The following is a 21367-nucleotide window of genomic DNA, read 5'->3' as shown; positions in this document are numbered from 1 at the left end:
AAAAATTAGCAGGGCATGGTGGTGCACACCTGTAGTCTCAGCTACTCAGGAGGCTGAGAAAGGAGAATCACTTGAACCCGGGGCAGGGGGTGGTGTAGAGGTTGCAGTGAGCCGAGATCATGCCACCACACTCCAGCCTGGGTGACAGAACGAGACTCTGTCTCAAAGAAAACAAAGTTATCGGCCGGGTATGGTGGCTCACGCCTATAACCCCAGCACTTTGGGAGGCCGAGGCAGGCAGATCACAAGGTCAGGAGATCAAGACCATCCTGGCCAACATGGTGAAACCCCATTTCTACTAAAAATACAAAAATTAGTGGGGCGTGGTGGTGCACACCTGTAGTCCCAGCTACTGAGGAGGCTGAGGCAGGAGAACTGCTTGAAGCTGGGAGGCGGAGGTTGCAGTGAGCCAAAATCGCGCCATTGTGCACTCCAGCCTGGCGACAAAGCAAGACTCCGTCTCAGAAAAAGAAAAAAAAAAAAAAGTTATCAAAGACCTTATTTTTAAGTGCTGTTTAGAAAAACCAACCAGGTTTGGAGAGAGGGCTATCAAGAAAGGCCTCTCTTGGGAGGTGACATGTATTGGAATGTGGCGCCATAAAATGTCTATTTGAAGCCCTCACTGGCTGTTACGGGGTGGACGGGTCAGGAGTGGAGAGAACATCCGGAAGGACGTTGTAGACGGGATAACGTGACCCGGATTAAAGATGGCGGCGAGGTGAACGGAAGTGACCCGACGGATGAAGGACACTTTGAAGGCAGAATTGACAGAACACGGGTATGTGGGGATGAGGGACAGAGAGACCCCACACTGGCTCTGAGTGGGTAGCTAAGATGGGGCAGTGGTGGGGGGAGACTGGGGTACGGCTCAGGGCAGCTGTGGTGGGAGGAAGGGCACATCTCCCAACCCCATGTCCAGTGGCCTCAGGTCAGTACCTTGACATTAGCTATGGTGGGAGTATTTGCTTCCCAGAACTCAGCAAATATTCCAGACCAGGGCTCTTCCTTCACAGAGCTGGCTCAGCACACCCCCGGGGTGAGCAGCATCGGGGTGATTCAGGCTGGGTTATGTTCTACACCCAAATGTTAACAGTGGTTGGCCGGGCGCGGTGGCTCAAGCCTGTAATCCCAGCACTTTGGGAGGCGGAGGCGGGCGGATCATGAGATCAGGGGATCGAGACTATCCTGGCTAACACGGTGAAACCCCGTCTCTGCTAAAAAAATACAAAAAACTAGCCGGGTGAGGTGGCGGCGCCTGTAATCCCAGCTACTCGGGAGGCTGAGGCAGGAGAATGGCGTAAACCCGGGAGGCGGAGCTTGCAGTGAGCTGAGATCCGGCCACTGCACTCCAGCCTGGGCGACAGAGCAAGACTCCGTCTCAAAAAAAAAAAAAAGAAAAAAGAAAAAGGAACATCATCAGGCAAATTAAGTTATTGCTGGTTATCTGCTCTCTGCAAAAAATAAAAATAAAAATGGCCGGGAGCGGTGGCTCAAGCCTGTAATCCCAGCACTTTGGGAGGCGGAGGCGGGTGGATCACGAGGTCAGGAGATCGAGACCATCCTGGCTAACACGGTGAAACCCCGTCTCTACTAAAAAATACAAAAAAAAAAAAAAAAAAACTAGCCGGGCGAGGTGGCGGCGCCTGTGGTCCCAGCTACTCGGGAGGCTGAGGCAGGAGAATGGCGTGAACCCGGGAGGCGGAGCTTGCAGTGAGCTGAGATCCGGCCACTGCACTCCAGCCTGGGCGACAGAGCAAGACTCCGTCTCAAAAAAACAAAACAAACAAACAAAAAAAAAACAGTGGTTATATTATCTCTGGGTTGTCTCTGGGTGGTGAGATGTTGAGTGCTTTTTAATCGTCTTCATATTTTTAGATATTTTCTAAGCTTTTATCAAAGACCATGAGTTTTATAACTAGAAAAAAAGTAATATAAAGAAATCATGATTAGTGAAATGAAATGAAGAAAATCTAACTTTTCACAGCAGCAGGATCTTTCCCTAGGAAGAAGCCCACTTTAGTAGTGTGACTGCTTTTGTACTTAGGGGGTGCGGTGGCTGGCCACGGGCTTGCTCAGGTAGCCCTGGAGGGCTGAACTGCAGCTGCCACTCCCGCGGCTTGACGTGGCTCTTCCTGTCTTCCTGGAGAAAGTTTATTGCCCTCCCGATTCTACCTTCCATGTCAGGGGATTCTTAATTAGTAGAGATCTCAGCAGACACCTAGGGGAGGGTCAAAAGTCAAACCAAAAGAATTTGATTACGTATAAAAACAAAATCTGGAGAAGGTCTCTAGGAATGAATGTTTTTGAGACAGAGTCTTTTTCTGTCTCCCAGGCTGGAGTGCAATGGCGCAATCCTGGCTCACTGCAACCTCCACCTCCCGGGTTCAAGCGATTCTTGTGCCTCAGCCCCTGGAGTAACTGGGACCACAAACGTGTGCCACCACGCCTGGCTGATTTTTGTATTTTTAGTAGAGACAGGGTTTCACCATGTTGCCCAGGCTGGTCTCACACTCTTGACCTCAAGTGATCTGCCCACCTCGACCTCCCAAAGTGCTGGAATTACAGGCATGAGCCACCAAGCCCAGTCCAGATTTTTAAAAAATTAAAGTGAAATTTAAAAAAGATAAAATTAACTATTAAGTGTACAATTCGGTAGTATTTAGTACAGAACATTCAAAATGTCATGTAATCAACACCTTCAGTTCCAAAATTTTTATTTGCCCAAAAGAAAACCCGTACCTTTCGGCTGTCAGTCCCCATCCCTCCCTCTCATGGTACTATGCAATTTGCTATCTCCGTGGATTTATCTATTCTAGATATTTCATAAAAACAGAATCGTACAATATGTGGCTTCTTTCACTCAGCATAATATTTTTGAGGTTCACTCATTTGTAGTATGTGTCAGTACTTCATTCCTTTTTCATGGCTGAATAATATTCTATTACATATCGTATTTTGTTTATCCACTTCCCTGTTGATGAACATTTGGGTTATTTCCACCTTTTGGCTGTTATGAATAGTGTTGCTATGAATATTCATGTACAAGTACCTATTTAAGTACTTGCTTTCAAGTCCTTTGAGTATAGAACTAGAAGTGGAATTGCTGGGACTTATCATAATCATATGTTTAATTTGTTGAGGAATCATCAAACAGAGGCTGCATCATTTTTCCCTCTCATCATCAATGTGTGAGGCTTTCAGTCTCTCTCTATCCTCACCAACACTTAGAATTTTCCATTAAAAAGAAATCATAGCCATCTTAGTAGATGTGAAGTGGTTTGGGGAATGGATTTCGAGGACGATCAAGGAAAGTAGAACATAATTGTAGACGGGTCTGAGTCAGGCCATAAGGTAAGGGTGGCTGGGTGTGGCTTTAGTGGGGCTCTGGAAAACCAGCCCTCTAAACAGCAGCAGCAACGCCCCACACAGCCCTGATTTGCAGCATTTGCTGATTTCCATGGTGCAAATCCTCCCCGTGTCCAATTTCAAGCTACCCATGGTTTAACAACCAGCTCACCACATCTCTTAAATGTTGACAACTGGCTCTCATAAGCTGGTATATGCGGCTACAACTCACCGCCATGCGTTGTAAGGGCTGTGCCAAGCTGATGAAGAGGAGCTGCTGCAATGGAATGAACCACCAGGTCAACAAGAGTCAGTCCCATGCTCGAGAGTAAGCACACAATGGAGTTTCCCAACCGAGCAGCTGGGCACAGACTCAGCCGCAGTGACCCTCGGGTGCTGATACCCAGTGAGGGCTCGTCTGAGCAGGTGGTCCATCATGTTTGTGTTACTGGAGAATGCCCATCAGCACAGGACCCCGGGCATGCACAGTGAGTGAGGGCGCAAGTGTAACTGGTATTTAGGAACGTGTTTTCCAGGTTTTCAGGTGCAGTTTTTCATGCCACAGAGAGGCCACGTTAGAAGACGCCATACCCATATTCCTGCGCGTTTAAATCTTAGTGTAAGTGGCTTTTTCTCTGTAATAACCTACAACATACAAACTCAAACACCTTTCGATTTAAAATTTTTAAATTTAACCCTCAACAAGATTAGGTAACCTTGAAATCAGAGTGGAATACAGAGAGTATTTTCAAGCACAGAAGACTGCCTCAGGCACCATTACGAACAGAGAAAAAAGTAATTTGTCATCATACCACTGCTACTGTGGCTTGTTGCTGAAGATTAAATTATGTAGGTAATTACTGTAATCAGCTCTTAACAGAGTCTCAAAGAGCATTATATCATAACAGATCCTGAGATATTTCCTTTATGCTTACCTGTGATGATTCTGCAAAACCTCTTTTCTAACCCTGAGAAATTCTTCAGTATTCTGTTCAACATGCTCAATTTTGCATCTCAAAGCTCGGTACTTGGCCAGGGATGGTGGGTTGGGTTTGGACAAATTCGTTTCACAGACATTAACCATGTCTCTTATTAGCTGTAGGTGGAAATAATAGACAGATGTCAGAATCACCACATATCAAAATTAATATTTATATTACATTAACACTTTCTCAAAAAGACGGGAAAAGTGGGTCTTGCTCTCACCCACACTGGAGTGTAGTGGCATGACCATAGCTCACTGCAGCCTCAACCTCCTGGGTTCAAGCGATCCTCCTACCTTAGCCTCCTGAATTGCATTTGAATGGGCACCATACGTTCACTCTTAGCAACACTGATGATTGAGTTTTTTTTTTTTAAAGATGGAGTTTTGCTCTTGTTGCCTAGGCTGGAGTGCAGTGGCACGATCTTGACTCACTGCAACCTCTGCCTCCTGGGTTCAAGCAATTCTCCTGCCTCAGCCTCCTGAGTAACTGGGATTACAGGTGCATGCCACCACATCCAGCTAATTTTTTGTATTTTTAATAGAGATAGGGTTTCACCATGTTGGCCAGGCTGGTCTCGAACTCCTGACTGGTGATCCATCTGCCTTGGCCTCTCAACGTGCTGGGCTTACAGGCGTGAGCCACCACGACTGGCCGACTGAGATTCTTTATGTTTGATATTAGGTAAATCATAGATTTTTAAATTTGGAAGGGTCTTATATTTTCTCATTGATCGGTTCTTTCCGTATTTTGGATTACTGATTCCTCTGGGAATCTGTTGAAAGTGATTATTTCCCAAACATGCAAAATTTCACATCTATAAACTCCTCTGAAGTCTAGGACACGAATCTCTGATCTTGGCCCAATCCCTGCATGCCCAGATGAGGCAACACGGACCAAGAGAGTGACTTCGGCCTTGTCTAGGGCAGGGTTGGCTGCTGTGGCTGCCTTCCCCTACTCACTGAGCCTGCTTTCTCTCCTGGCAGCTCAGAGGAGGTGGCCCATTTCTGAGCAGCCACAGTGGCTCCAATCTCCTCGCCAGTGACTGGCCTGAGATTGTGCACACGACTCCATTCTGACCAGAGAACTATAAGTCTGCCAGGGGCTTCCTCTACGTGACACAAAAAGAACTGTTACAGATGGGATACTACGAACTACTGCAGCCATATGTGGATCATGAGGGAGCTGGGCTGAGAGCAGAGCCGTCATTCTACAGGAACTACAGAGGGATGGAAGGAGGCTGAGACCCTGATGATGACACTGACACACTGAGTCTCGGGGTGACCTGGGCCAGGAGGCAGCCCACAGCTGGACTTCTAATTGTCCGAGGTCGTAAATGTCCTCATTGTTTCAGTCAATTGCAGTTTCCCATTTCTTCTGCAGAGAGGATCCGAACTCATACCAAGGTCTGAAAAGTTAGTTTACAAGATAGCAATTCTAAACCTATTTCTGCATTTATGTCACTGTGCCAACATATTCACATTTGAAAATATGGTTTAAGTAACTTTCATGAGGATCCAGGGCTTTCTAAAATGGTTCAACAATTTATTTTCTAGCACAACTCTGGAGACAATTTTATGATTTTTAAAGACCCCCACCCTCAACATATTTTATAATAAACTGAATTCTATATTTCAGAGGTTTACCTGGCAGAGGTCTGCTTTCTTAGCCAATAGTCCCAGGTTCACTTCTTTGGGCGTTGTGCCTTTGTGAGGTATCAGTCTGTAAAACTCTGTCATCATCTTTTGCAATTGCTCTGCCGTTTCTCCATTTTTCAGTGCTGCCTTTACTAGAAGGAGAATCCCCTCTGCCTTGCTCACCTTTCAAAAGAAGATCATACGTGCTTAATGAAATGAAATCTTCATACAGAAATTAAGGAGCACGCACAAAACTATACGAATAATTGTTGGACATGTCAAGACTCTCCATTTTCTACTGGACAGCCATCACAAAGCAAATGCTCATCTTTATTGGAGACGCCTCTAGTTGTGGTAATGATGCCATGAGGATTATTGCAAAACTGGGCTCGGTTTTACTAGAGAAAAGAACCAGAGTCCTATATTTCTATACATATGTGGATACATCTACATACATATAAACAGAGAGAGAAACACTAACGCAACTGTGATAGACTAGCTTTTCACATGAGACATTTAGAAAGCTGTCAGAATCAGACCAGGGATATAAACCTCCTGAACATGTTTCTAATTACACAAGTACTTCATGGGCTTTACCCCAGTTAGCCATTTTCTCCTTGAGATAAATTAGTTTAATTCCACAGAGGAAAACTGACCATATTATTTCAATACAACAATGCAGTTGCACAAGTTGTACCATTGGGAATATCTTATTTTGTCTGCTCTTTCCACGCAGTTATGCTTAATGAAGAAGGGAAGAACATTTTCTGGTGATCTGGAGGCATGCCTGCCTTTCCTCAGATGGTCAGAAGGTGGGAGACTGTGGAGTCACTAGGAAATGGGTTGGGGTCTGGGCATCTGACTGGGGACCAAGACCACCCATATCCCTTCAGCTTCCTGCAAACCTCTTGGCACAGAGGATCAGTCCTCCTAATTGGCCAGCACCAGAAGCCTGCCTTCGATCAGCTCTTGAGGCTGACATTTTACAGACAGCGATGTCTAGGTTTCTCAGAAGGTTTTCTCCTTAGTGCTGTTAGTGGTCCCTTTCATCAGGGTACAAGGAAAGAACATTTAGGAATGAATGCCAGAGCAGTCAGACCAGCATGCAAACACACGTGTTATTGCTGAAACCAATCAACCAGGAGGCAGATTTCTCACATTCTGTTTCAGCGACACACCGACTTACATCGTTGAGGCTAATCCTGTTCACTGGCTTGAGAAGCGTGTGTTCCAGGTGGCCCAGCGCCTCTGCCCAAATCATCTCTACTAAATCGCTCACCTCTTGGCTCAGAGTGCTTGAAGTCATGGCTTCCTCCAAAAGCAACTGCAACAAGAAAATAGAAACGCCACCAAAAAGTCATCATGTGTGAGTTTGTGTAGAACTCACATGGGCCAACGGACAGAGGTGTGAGGAGACATAATTAATCACAGCCCAGGAGAGTCATCCCCAGCCAGGTAACTAAATCCTCTCTCTACTGGATCCACCCTCTGTCTCCCTCCATTCTCTCTTCTCTGATTCCTTCCTACCCCCTTTTCTTCCTGTTCTATTTTTTCCTTCACCCTGTAAGCTCTAGGCCCGTCAGTGGTATTCAACACATGCAGTCGGGGTTAAGGACCCTTGACTCATGGCCTAGGTTGTAAAGAAGTCTCGCAAAAGCTGGGAGCGTCTGCTGCTGAAATAGGCAATAAGTCTCCTGGCTTGTCCTAAAACGCATTCGCCACTCAACTTCCATGCCTTTCTATGAGATCACATTTCCTTTTCTGAACTCCTCCTCTTCCCTCCTGCCAGTTATTTATTTATTTGAGACAGGGTCGTCTTGTATCGCCCAGGTTGGGGTGCAGTGGCATGATCATAGCTCGCTGTAACCTCAAACTGCTGGATTCAAGTGATCCTCCTGCTTCAGCCTCATGAGTAGCTAAGACTATAGGCACGCCCCCATTCCTGGCTAATGTTCTTCAGTTTATGTAGAAATGGGTCTCTCCATGTTACCAAGGCTGGTCTTGAACTCCTGGCCTCAAGTGATCCTCCTGCCTTGGCCTGCCAAAGTGCTGGGATACAAGCGTGAGCCACCAAGCCTGGCCCAGTTTTTTATTTGTAATAGAGAAAACATTTCTATTAAAAATATAATAATTAAAAAACTATAAATCAATCTTACTGCTTGCAATTGTTCAGATGCTAATTGGGTTGCTTCAGGTGTGAAATGTTCTCTTAGTAGAAATCCTTGTTTCTTCAGTTCTTCGATGTAATTTTCATAGTATTCACTTGCATCTTCAGAGGTTTTCTTTATAGCAAACTGTCTTCTAGTCTGTAAATTATGGTGTATAGCAAAAGTACAGTAATTATTTACATATCTAGTTTTATTGAACATAAATAAAGCATTAGGTCCTTGACATGAAGAAGCTTAGAAATTAGTTTTTTTCAAAGAATTACTTAAATTTTAAATTCTTTTTCTTTTCTTTTTTGAGACAGGGTCTCGCTCTGTTGCCCAGACTGGAGTGCAGTGGCACGACCTCGACTCACTGCAACCTCCTGGGTTCAAGCAATTCTTCTGCCTCAGCCTCCTGAGTAGCTGGGACCACAGGCAGGCGCCATCACGCCTGGCTAATTTGTTTTGTGTTTTTTTGGTAGAGACGGAGTTTCAACCAGGTGGGCCTGAATAACTCCTGACCTCAAGCAATCTGCCCGCCTTGGCCTCCCGAAGTGCTAGGATTACAGGCGTAAGCCACCGTGCCTGGCCAGAATTACCAAAATTTTAAACTCTTAATAGCCTAAAACCTGGAGGTAATGGCAAAAAGCTTGAGAACGCACAGCAGACAGAAAAGATCGTTTGTTTCACTGGAAAGTCACTCAAAACTTCCTTCCAAGTCTATAGACTCTTTACAAACATTCTGATTAGCTTTGAAATCTGGCTTTCCAGTTTTTTGGAAATGAGAAAAAAAAATCAGGGGAGGAGAGGAAAAGAAAAATACTTCAGAAAGGAAGAACTGTTAGAGACAGGCAACCAGTGAAAATGAAATCACAGTCAGCGGACAGGCAGGAAAGTTACTAAGTCGCGCATGTGTTAAAGGCTCCAGCTCCTCCCTCATCCCAAACTGCCCATGGAGGCGGCACTTTCTGCTTTTCTGGGAAACTCCTGCTCCTGTAGTGGGCAGTGATGCTAACATTAATCCCAGGAGAATCTGGGAGAACTTGCCCCAGCTCACAGCCCTGGTGTCCTTGTAGGTGTTGGCTGAGCCCCTGGCTTGGGGGTGTGGCCCCCTGGGAAGCCACACTACTCAGGATACCCATAAGCCACCCTCCCAGATGGGGGGCTGCAGGACGCCTCTGAAACCTGGAAAAAAGAAGGGCCTGTTGAAGTCACTCCATTGAAGAAGGTAGAGTTTAACGTAATTTTGGAAGCTTCCCATCAAAATGGTTTTATTAATCAGAAGGGCAAGCTGGAAAATCCTCTTCAGCAGAACGGCAGGCTAAGGCACACTGTTATCAAGGTGGACAGGCTTCTGTGCTCAGCAAACCAGGCTCTCCCAAGGGGTGCTCTACACAGACATGGGCTTGCTAAGGGAGGAAGGCACCCTGAGGGATGTCCTGGCCTATACAATGCTACAGTTTTCTTTCTCAATGAAGAAAACAGTAACACATTCTATCATGTTTTTCACCTTCATTTTTACTTACTTCTTACCCAAACAACTGAATCCTTCACAAAATACAGTATACATTTCAGGGTGCGAGGTTAACAAAACCCCTTCTCCTTCTTGGACATATTTGACCATAGATTCGCTTTCTAGCTCTGTTCCCGTGGAAATCTGATAAAGACGGCATGTCAGCTGTAATAGTAGGCAAAATTGTGTATGGAATTGTGGCCTCTCATTGATAAATTGCATTGAGACTGCGGGTTCCATGGTGGGAAACCCAAGCTTTGGGCGTGTCAGAGAGCAGTGACTCGTATAACTGGGTATGTCCCTCAAGGGCATATGGAACCTATGACAATGTTAAAAGAGCTCTGGGCTCTTGTGGGGTGGGGCTTCCAAGCCAAGTGGATCTCACATCCACCTGATGCGAGTCTCTTTCTCTTGTACCTGAGCTGACACTCAGAGTGGGAACAAAGGGAAAAGCTCCTGGAGACTGTGTGGACCTCTGTGAGGGCCACTCCCACGGAGAAGTGACTGTTTCCTGGCCCAAGACAGATCTGTAGGCAGGATGCTGTGGCTCATGCCTGTAATCCCAGCACTTTGGGAGGCCAAGGCAGGCGGATTGTGAGGTCAGGAGTTAGAACAGCCTGGCCAACATGGTGAAACCCCGTCTTTACTAAAAACACAAAAGTTAGCCGGGCATGGTGGCGCATGCCTGTAATCCCAGCTAGTTGGGAGGCTGAGGCATGAGAATCGCTTAAACCTAGGAGGCGGAGGTTGCAGTGAGCCGACACCACTGCACTCCAGCATGGGCACCAGAGCTAGACTCTGTCTCAGGGAAAAAGAAAATAAAAAGATAGATCTGTAACTCTGAATGTCTACTTGAGAAGGCATCCTGGTGGGTGTTGCAGCATTTTATTTGAACTTCAGGCATTAATTCTAAATTTATTTTTGTTTCATGATTGCTTTAGATTGGAACTGTGCTCTTGACCTGATACTGACCTAGGGCAAAGGTTATGGCCTCTGCTGGGCCTCCCTTGTTTTTCCCAGGGCTCTGTGACCTGGAGCCCTCAATACCTCATATATATATATATTCAGGACTGGAATTGTCACAGTGGATTGTAACGATGAGTGTTTTTCTTTCTAGGCAGTGATTTCTGAGGGCCAGGCTGTGAAGCTATTTTTATCTTTGAGTGTCAGCCCTAGTCGATTGCTTGGTACATAGCAGGTGCTTAATGAAGTGTATCAGTGGAATGCTTTCAGAGGTGTAAATATCAGGAAAATATCCCAGAAGTGATGTGGAACAAGAACAAAAATGCTATACACCCTGCACCCAGTAAACATTCCCTTCTAGTGGGACCCTGTGCTGATCTACTCAGGGGGTGAGGTCCTCCCCTCCCACACTCCAAAAGAGAACACATTTCCCCTTCACAAAATTACTTACCAGGTGTTATGGCTGAACTATACCCCTACAAAATGCATATCCCGAAGTCCTAACTCCCAGGACCTCAACAATGGGACTAACCCCAGAAGAAATCAACCCTGCCGCACTTTGACCTTGGACTTCCAGCCTTCAGCACTGTGAGAAATAAATGTCTGTTGTTTAAGCTCCCTAGCCTGTTGCATTTATTAACAGCAGCCTGAGCTAAGACACCAGGTAAGAAAAAAAAGGTTGGGAGGCGGGCTGGTTCATTGAAATGAGTTATGAACAGAGGTCAATAAACACATAGGAATCAACATAAACAGCATTACCTGCATGCCATCAGCCAGGAGGAAGTGTGAGGATATCAGGAAAGGACAGTCCCTGGAGTCCCGCGAACTCTGCAGTTCCACAACCACAGATTCCTGGCCTCCCTCCATTCCCACCTGGAAAACAGGATGTGCTTTCAGAAGCTGCACTCGGGAAACACCAAACTACATGTGCCATTTGAAAATGTTGATTATAATTATAAAATATGCTCATTTAGAGATATAATTTAGAAAATACAGAAAAGTATCAAGAAGAAAATTAAAATCTCCTAAAATCCTATGACAGCAATACAATCAGTATTAATATTTTGTTATGTTTCCCTCCTGTGTTTTTACCATCCCATAAATAGATCTGTATATGTTTACACCATACCGTTTTTCATGTTTTCTTTATCAAAGAGGGAAATGTTATTTTCAAGTTACATTTTATTAACATATCTCAAAATACAAATGGAACATCACTTTGAAGGGTAGTGTCTATATACCTTCTATCTATACGTATATTTTAGAAACAAAGGTCTTGCCATGTTGCCCAGGGTAGCCTCAAACTCCTGGGCTCAAGAGATCCACCTGCCTCAGCCCTCTAAGTAGCTGGGACTGTAGGCAAGTGATGCCACACCAGACACTAGTGTTGATTTTCATTTGCATGACTTTGTGGGGGGAAAAAAAAAAGATTTTGTTTTTGTAACACAAAAGGGATGGAAATGCAACATAGTGTAAATACTTAGTGTCAAACCTTCCCTTTCCAGATACAAGAAACTGTTAATAACAGGGAAGAGGACTTTTATTTTAATGCTGTATTGATATTTTATACTGTTTAAAATTTTTGCTATGAACATGCATTACTTTTATAATACTAAAAATTTAAACATTAATTTATAAACATAAACATTTTCTTGACTATTAAAAATCAGGTCCAGATGCAGTGGCTCATGCCTGTATTCCTAGCACTTTGGGAGGCAAAAGAGGGAGGATGGCTTGAGCCCAGGAGTTCGAGACCAGCAACATAGTGAGACTTTGTCTCCACAAAAATAAATAAATAAATATATAAATAAATAAAATCAACTCATATTTTAAGGAATATATGATATTCAGGATATGCCTAATTTTTCAAAACTGAGAAAATGATTGAATAGGAAAAACAATCAGAAGACATTCAAACAGGTTTTTTTTTTTTTGGCTAACTGGAAACCAGATTCTTACTTTCTCCAAGGTGTTATATTTTGCAACTTCAAAATCTTGAGGAAGATGAGGAATTTCAACATTCTCTGTACCAAACCTGAAATTTGTACAGCATATAATTAAAATTTTAACATTAAATGGATTTTAGGTTAAACAGAATTTCATAAAATTTTTCTTGTACATCTTTACAAAATATATGATAGATTCCTTACAAAATACATGGTAAGTCCCTAAGGCCTCCTTAGCTGTTCCAGAAATTGTTAAAAGATCATTTGAAATGAGCTGGATGCCTCCTCTGCATAATTCTCCAGCTCAGATACCCAGTACTGTAGCGACTGCACGGGAAGACGGTGTCCACGCAGCACAGGCAGAGGCAGAAAGAAGTGGGCCACACACTCTGGGAATGGGCTACTTGTGTCTGCTTTGGATCTGACCCTTAGAAGCTATGTCACTCCTCTCCAGACCACAGTCCATTCCTCTCTAAAATGAAGGAGTCAGAACTTCTCATAATCTGTACTTTTCATTTTGTATTTTCTTCTCTTTAAACACTATTATTAACAAATACAACAAGATTGAATGCGATGCCTAGTTAACCCAATGTTTTGCGTGTGCTTTAAGAAGCCATATAGAACTTTAGACTCCCGTACTCCATTTGAGGAAGGCTGTTGCTATTTCCATTTTTGAAAATATCAGGCAAAAGTAACAAACTGTCTTTACTCTAAAGGCTGCTCAGGAAAGTAATAGGATGAAAATAGTTTTTTTTTTTTAATCTAATAATTGCACCCAATCTCATTTAATACTGAGAATTTAAAATAATGATCACTATACTAGTTGAAGAAAAAGACTCAAATAAAAAATCACTGAAGAGTTATATACACAAAATAAAATATGAAAAAGTCTACAAACAGAATTTTAATACTGTGCTTGAGGTTTACACAAGATTTTGCAAACTCTGTAGAGTCCCAGGAATCAGAAAGAAGAAAATTACTCAGTGAGTTCCACAGTGTCTTCCTCCTCTGTGGCACTGTCCAGGCACAGACCTTCTGCTTTCACTTCTAGAATTAAAGCAAACAGCACACTTGTTTACTGCCCAAAGGCTTATTCTATTTCCTTAACCTAAGTGCTGGAATTGTTAAGATTCATAAATATATCCTTAAATTCGTTACAATTTTGGTGATCTAAGGATAACCCGGTGGGAAAAGAGGAAGGTATACTATTATAAGAGGAAGGTATACATTGTAAGAGGAAAGTATAACATTACAAGATAGTGAGAACATCCTCTAATTCTATCTTAACAGGCATATCAGGAGAATTCTCATCTGTTATTATTTGAAACTCACAGAGAGCCGTACAATTTTCAATGGGCACTTTCCTCTTGAAGAGTACAAAGTGCACAGGATCAGAATGAGTTCCCGAGAGTCGGCACATCACGAGCGAAGGAGCTGGAGATGTTCTAGCTTAGAAGAGGGAAAGTCAGGGGCTCTACATGAGCTTTTGCTTCATACTTTTTGTACAGAGAAACAGTAACACCATCTAGAGCACTGTGATATATAGGAATAACTCTTCATGTGAGGACTTCTTTCCAGTTTTATTTATACTGTCAAGATTCCAAAGATCATCAGTGTATTTGTAGTAATTTGGAATCTGAGTAAATTATGCTGGCTGTCATACAATATGTTTTCAATGTGAAAGGAGTTTACTATTTTGTCTATTTCTGTTGTAACTATCATTTGCTGGGACATGTGCTGGGACTGCAGCAGCCCTTCTGGACGATTGTCTAAGGAGGCTCTACCCTGCCAAGTCCTTACGGTATCTAACACATACCATGTGCTTACTGTAAGTTAGTATTTATCAGAACCGTTCGATTTTTGATGTGACTAGGAAGAGTGCATTTCTCATGTCCAAAGGCTTTCTTCTTGGCCAGTTTCCAAAATAAAATCTGGGTTTATAAAGAAAATATGTTTCTGTTGGGGAAACAATCTTTTGTTTGGAAAGAATTTCTTTAGCAAAATGCTGGTCGTCACATTTCCAGTCATTAGGTTGTAGTAACCACTGTCTAACACCAAGGCTTTTCCCTCCCCTAGTTAAAATCACAGTCAGGCTTTCTGAGATGATCAGTGTTTTGTGGCCATTTTGAATCTGACCGTACTAGGCTGGATATCAAGAAATCTGTTTCCATTGCTAAAGTAGTCTTTTGTCCTTTGTTATTTTTCTGTCCATTTGCTGAGGTAAGAGAAGTCTGTTTTTGTAGTATTTCTGGTCAATTCTCTGTCTATATCATCTTTGACAAACCCAAGTGTGTCCTATAGTACCTATGATACATTAAACGCTTGCTGTGAGATACCTACCAGGACCGCTCGCCTTCTGATCAGGAGGTGGTGTGATGTCCAGGGGCTTATTAGGATCATAATTCTTTACATCCAAGAGTTTCTTTTCTCTGATAGATTCCCATATAAAATCTGGGTTTGCAATATGAACGTGGTTCTTTTGGATAGAATTCAGCTGGTACTGACTCAGAACGTCAGCATTGTCTAAGATTACATGTGTGCACTAAGGAAAAAAAGAGTCAATCCATTATGCATCAGGAAAAACAACATTTCAGTAAGTTTTTTGTATCTGTAATCTTCACCCTTAAAAAGTCTCGTTTTAAGGTAGTTTGTGATAATTTTTCTCAAATTTCTAAAAACCTCTATAAATAACAAAGTTTCTAGTTACACAAACATTTTAAAACTCAACTGTTTTTAAAGAATATGGATACAAATGTACCATAATTGATGAACCCTGGAGGTTATTTCTAAATTTTCATTATTGTAAACAATGCTGTGATGACTATCCTCATGTACACATCTTTGTGCACTTGGTCAATTATTTTCTTAGTAGTGGAAACGGAGGTTCAGAGGTTATTCATTATTTTAATTTGTAATTTAAAAAAATCTTCTTTTTTTGTAGAGATGGGGTCTTGCTATGTTGACCAGGCCGGTCTTGAACTCTCAGCCTCAAGTGATTCTCCCATCTCAGCTGGGTTTACAGGCATGAGCCACTATGCCCAGCTTATACTATTATTTATTTTTTAATAAACAGTAAATTCACATTGTAGAATATCTAAAAAATAAAATAAAAATGATGACATGTTAACTTCATCCTCACTGTTGTTCCCAGTTCCTCTCTGCAGAGGCACCTGCTGTCACTTGCTCCTCACAAATCCTGTGGAGCTACACTGTGCATAGACACATGGCAGCGTGCTACTCAGCCTCTTCCGTGCTGGCTTTTCCACTGAATTTATCTTGGCAGTTGTTCCTCATCATTACATATAGAGCTGCCTCCTTCTCTACAGGAGCTGGGATGCACATTTCACATGTTTATGTACATTGACTTCCACAAGGTTGCACTCACAGTATGTGAGTTTCTAAAGAGGAGAGACCAGGTTGGCAGTTCTCCACACAGAAGACAAACTGAGAAGGGAGAGCAGGCATGAATTATTCATCTGTCCACAGATATGGTGAGACAGCTCGGTGTGGGAAGCCGTATAAGCGAAGTATATACAATTCTACCTGAATTGGAAGTAAACAGGGACACTGCATTTCTGGTATTCAGCTGGAGTTGAACACGCTTCACAGAACAGATGAGGCTCACTATGGCCAAGCCCCAGAGCTGAGGCCCAGGGAGGGGCAGGCTGAGTCAGCTCATCAATCCGTCAGCAGAGGGAACAGCAGAGGACAGGGACAGGCCGGTCTGGCACCTAGAGCCTTTGGATTTCTATTTTTACTTCTTACAGTGAGGTGGTTTAAAAAAGAGGAGGTTAGACTGAATTATTTCCAAGATTTCATCCAGCTGTAAAATCCTATTATTCTGAACTGCCAGGCTTACAAGTTCAAGAGGCAGAAAGTAGATTCCTGCAGCCTTTAAATGAACAAAACAAACAGCAGAAGCTACACTGCGAAGATGAGTCTGCACTGCATGTCTTTCTTTCTGCCCCCAGGAACCTGGCTCACCAGTGGATCACTCCAGCGTTGACAGACTGGTGAGTGACGACAGTGCACTTTTTGCAAATCCTGTGCACTATGACTTTTCTCCTTCAAGAATAGATATGGCTGGTCTGAAATTCTATTTTCATATTTGGCTGTGCTCTAGTAATATCCTATTTCATAGGACATGTGGGACTGTCCTGCAGTTCAAGGAAGAGAGAGAGGACAGGGCTGGGCCTCCTCTGCCTCTCGGGGCCCAGCCTCCCGATGGGCCATGTCACAGCCTCTCCTGATGAACTTCGAGTAGCTCACTGTCTCCTGCTGCTAATCTCTGCTTCCTCTTCTAACCAAGACCCCGATCCCCAAATGCGCGATATTTTATCACACTGTAGTTTATGACATTTGGAAATACCTGAGGATTTAATGAAAAGGAAAACTTTCCACCGTTTTCCTTAATGTCAGTTTGTAGCTTTTTCTTCTGCTGCCGAGGTAAGTACTTCACTTTCAGACAGAAGATACAATTTGCAAAGATTCCCATCATCATCCTGTAGGAAAAAAGTTTTTAAGGACTCTCTCTTAAGTAAATATAATTGACAGTGAATTTAGATTATACAAGCAAACTGTGGGAAAATTGGGCATTATCTTAAGAAAGATATTGTAATCATGTTATCAATTGAACATTGCAAAAGCTGAATAATATCCTAGCTTGCAACATGTGTGCTGGTTTAAGAATCACTTCTAGCTTTTACGATTGATATTACAACACCAAAAATCCCTTTGTACAGGCTCATAATATACATCTGAATAAAAACATGACAGATTTCAGTTACACATCAAGTGTGGGACTCCAGAACACGGAACCATTCACTTCTAAATTAAAAATTAACATTATTTGATAGTGAAACCCTGAGTTTTTTATACTTAATTCTAGGCATTCAAAGAGACTCTTTATGTGGGTTTCTGTTAGGCCATTCTGGGGAAAAACTGAACAACTGGTAATAAAAATATACAACTATGTTTAAATGGAATATGTATGTGTACGTATTCACACATATATATTCTGCATTTGGGTTAATTTTTTTTTTTTTTGGAGACAGAATCTCACTCTGTCACCCAGGCTGGAGCGCAGTGGTGTGACCTCAGCTCACTGCAACCTCCGCCTCCCTGGTTCAAGTGATTCCCCTGCCTCAGCCTCCTCCTGCCTCAGCCTCCCAAGTAGCTGGGACTACATGTGCGCACCACCACACGTGGCTAATTTGTGTATTTTTAGTAGAGAGGAGGTTTCACCATGTTGACCAGGCTGGGCTCAAACCCAGCCTCCCAAAGTGCTGGGATTACAAATGTGAGGCACCACACCCAGCCTGGATTAATTTAATTCATTTACTATGCCATGCATTCTCAATTTTGTATTGAAATGTGTATTTAACAATAAATTAATACATGGTGAAAAATTGGGTTTAATTTCCACTATTTGTAAATTTTTTTTTTTTTTTTTTTTTTTGAGACAGAATCTCACTCTGTCACCCAGGCTGGAGTACACTGGTGCAATTTTGGCTCACTGCAACCTCCACCCCCTGGATTCAATCAATTCTCCTGCCTCAGTCTCCCAAGTAGCTGACATTACAGGTGTCCACCAAGACACCTGGCTAATTTTCGTATTTTTAGTAGAGTCGGGGGTTTCACCATGTTGGCCAGGCTGGTCTTGAACTTCTGACCTCAAGCGATCTGCCCACCTTGGCCTCCCAAAAATCTGGGATTACAGGTGTGAGCCACCGCGCCTGGCTCTTTTTTTTTTTTTTTTAAAGACAGGGTATCACTCTGTTGCCCAGGCTGGAGTACAGTGGCAGATCTCAGCTCACTGCAATCTCTGCCCACTGCAATCTCTGCCTTCCGGGAAGGAAAGGTGAGGGTTAAAGAAAGACAGACAGACAGACACACACACACACACGCATACACAGAGGGGCGAGAGAGAGAGAGCGAGAGAGCAAGAGAGAGAGATTGAAAGATTGAGAGACTGAGATTGCAAATGCAGGCTTTATGTCCAGCATAAAACCTACAGAAGTAGGGGAGCAGCCTAATGCCAGAGCCCACTGCTGCCTACAGGCTGACAGTACGTATAGGTATGGGCGGGAAGAGTCTGGGTAGTATGGCTTGTTGCCCCGCAGGATATCAATAAGATGTTCGCATGATTTGTATTGATTTGTAACCCGGAATAAGGGTTCTGGCCCTTATTCAGGCGGGATGTTATCGTGGTGTTCCTTGGACCTTTGCCCAGCAAGAGATGAGAGCGATGTTTCTTTAGATGAGTCTTTGTTGGCCTTGTGGTCAGGTGGCTGGGAAGGATGTTTCTCACCACCCCAACCTGGGAGAACTGTTTCACCTTGACCAAGGTCTGCAAAACAGCGGGAAGCTTACAAAATGTTACAGTTTGTGCTAACGCCGGGTTCAAGCAATTCTCCTGCCTCAGCCTCCCGAGTAGCTGGGACTACAGGCGCCCGCCACCACCATGCCCGGCTAATTTTTTCTATTTTTAGTAGAGACAGGGTTTCACCACGTTGCCCAGACCAGTATTTGTCAATTTTTAAAAGCAAGGAGTCACGTCTAACAGGCTCCCCCAAAGTAAGCTGCAGTTTGGCAAAGCGGTTCCCAAGTTCTGTGCTAGTTTGAGGATCGCGGTTGCAGGTCCTGTGTTAGTTTGGGTAGGCAGGGCAGGCTCTCTGCTGCGGCCCCGCGCGTCTTGGGACTAAGCTGAGTCGCTGCAAGGCCACAGCCCTGCACCGCGGTTGGGCTCCGCATTTCTCCTTTACTCTGCCTGCCCTTTTACCTCCTGCTCCCACAGGCCGGAGGCCCCGCCCTACCTAGGCCCTTTGCCCTGTGTGTGTTGGAGCCCATTCCCTGGGCTCCCAATTGAGGACACAATGCCAGTGCCTCCGTGACACCTCACTTCTGGGTCTCCTTGGTACCACAGAGGCGCCACATCCCCAGCCCAGGCCTCCTCCTCCCCTCTTGGCTGGAGACAACTACTGGGTGCTATTCTTGACTCCTTGCAGCCCCATCTCCTTCTGCCAGTTGTACCTCTTCCATCACAGCCCCCGATACAGCCCCAATCTATAGAACTTGTCCCTCCTGCTGCCACCCTGGCCCACGCCCTCTCATCCTGACCGGCTCCCACTTCTGTTGCGCCTGCGGTTCAATCTCTTCTCCACGCTGCAGCTTGAGGAATCTTGGTTTTTGGTTTTAAATTACATTTCAGATAAAATACAAATTGCTTATCATGGTTCAAGGCCAGCAGCTATCTCATTCCCTCCTGGCCACACTGGCCTTTTCTTCAGGAGGAAGAAACCCACAGCTTGGTCCTCCAAGTCTTGACACATGCTGTTATATCTTATAGTTCTTCTCCCTGGGGCCCCCAGCCCTTCCTCACCCCATGCTGTCTCCCCCATCCAGGACACAATGAATGAACATATTAAGGATTCATATTTTTAAATCTTTCTTTTGAGGTCCAGTTAAACTGAAGTCTCTTGATGTAATTCTGCCTTTCCATAACATTAGTATGTAAAAGTTTCATTTGCTGACTGCCTCTTACATTCAATAATTAGCATCTGTGCAGAGATAGGAGGGATGAAATGAGGGGTACCGTAAAAGAGATTACACCGGGCCAGGCGCGGTGGCTCACGCCTGTAATCCCAGCACTTTGGGAGGCCGAGACGGGCAGATCACAAGGTCAGGAGATCGAGACCATCCTGGCTAACACGGTGAAACCCCGTCTCTACTGAAAAAAATACAAAAAACTAGCCGGGCGAGGTGGCGGCGCCTGTAGTCCCAGCTACTCGGGAGGCTGAGGCAGGAGAATGGCGTAAACCCGGGAGGCGGAGCTTGCAGTGAGCTGAGATCTGGCCACTGCACTGCAGCCTGGGTGACAGAGCGAGACTGCATCTCAAAAAAAAAAGAGAAGATTACACCACATTATTTAGGTTAATCTATGCTAGTCAATGTAATCTCTGACAATTAAAAACAACACACACAAAAACCACTAAAAGCCTTTAATGACTCTTTAATAATTTCCAGGACATTGATGGGTCCTGGATGTGTAAAATCCTCTGACCTGTTTAAAAAGTGTTTCCTGGAAAAGTGATTCATGGTCACTGTCGAAAATATGAAAAATACAGAATTGTATAACAGCAAAACAAAACAAATCTCAAAACCTAAGGCTACGTTAGCATCTTGTTTTGCATTTTTCTTCTGGGCTTTTTTCTAGGTCTATGTATTATTAACACTTTGTTTTTTTTGAGACATTCTCGCTCTTGTCACTTAGATGGAAGTGCAGTGGTGAGATCTCGGCTCACTGCAACCTCTGCCTCCCGGGTTCAAGCGATTCTTCTGCTTCAGCCTCCCAAGTAGCTGGGATTATAGGCGCCTGCCACCATGCCTGGCTAATTTTTGTATTATTAGGAGAGATGGGGTTTCACCATGTTGGCCAGTGTGGTCTCGAACTCCCAACCTCAAGTGATCCACACGCCTCAGCCTCCCAAAGTGCTGAGATTACAAGCATGAGCCACCGCGCCCAGCTGCAGACTATATTTTTTATCAAAACTGAAATTACACGACCTATCTCGCTGTTACCAGTCAGCATCTTGAGCATTTTGTCATTAAATATTATTGGAAAACATTTTTAATGGAGACTATCAGATATGGACTGTAAATGAGTTATTGTTGGAAAATTAAATCATTTCTAATTTTTGGTATCATAAAAAGCTGTGATGAACATCCTTATGTGCAAATCCTTGTTTCCATCTCCAACAGCCATCTTAGAAAATAATACTTAACTAGAACTATTGAATCAAAGTTTGAACAATTTTTTTGTGTTAAAAGTTAA

The 21367-nt window shown here is 43.7% G+C and overlaps 1 protein-coding gene across 2 annotated transcripts in view; it reads right to left on the bottom strand.

The window, feature by feature from the left end:
* Nucleotides 1-21367, bottom strand: part of PARP4 (poly(ADP-ribose) polymerase family member 4) — a 98247-nt gene that overhangs the window by 66695 nt on the left and 10185 nt on the right. For both annotated transcript variants that reach the window (XM_077974285.1, XM_015120768.3), the window contains exons 2-10: nucleotides 16904-17036; nucleotides 14875-15076; nucleotides 13515-13581; nucleotides 12548-12623; nucleotides 11348-11461; nucleotides 8122-8271; nucleotides 7152-7289; nucleotides 5975-6148; nucleotides 4281-4441 (exon numbers count right to left, since the gene is read on the bottom strand). In XM_077974285.1, the coding sequence (XP_077830411.1) occupies nucleotides 4281-4441; nucleotides 5975-6148; nucleotides 7152-7289; nucleotides 8122-8271; nucleotides 11348-11461; nucleotides 12548-12623; nucleotides 13515-13581; nucleotides 14875-15076; nucleotides 16904-17036 (1215 nt within the window). The remainder of the gene's footprint in view (nucleotides 1-4280; nucleotides 4442-5974; nucleotides 6149-7151; nucleotides 7290-8121; nucleotides 8272-11347; nucleotides 11462-12547; nucleotides 12624-13514; nucleotides 13582-14874; nucleotides 15077-16903; nucleotides 17037-21367) is intronic.

The sequence above is a fragment of the Macaca mulatta genome, chromosome 17 (assembly GCF_049350105.2).
Source record: "Macaca mulatta isolate MMU2019108-1 chromosome 17, T2T-MMU8v2.0, whole genome shotgun sequence".
NCBI lineage: Eukaryota > Metazoa > Chordata > Mammalia > Primates > Cercopithecidae > Macaca > Macaca mulatta.
This window is presented reverse-complemented; position numbering and strand designations above follow the sequence as displayed.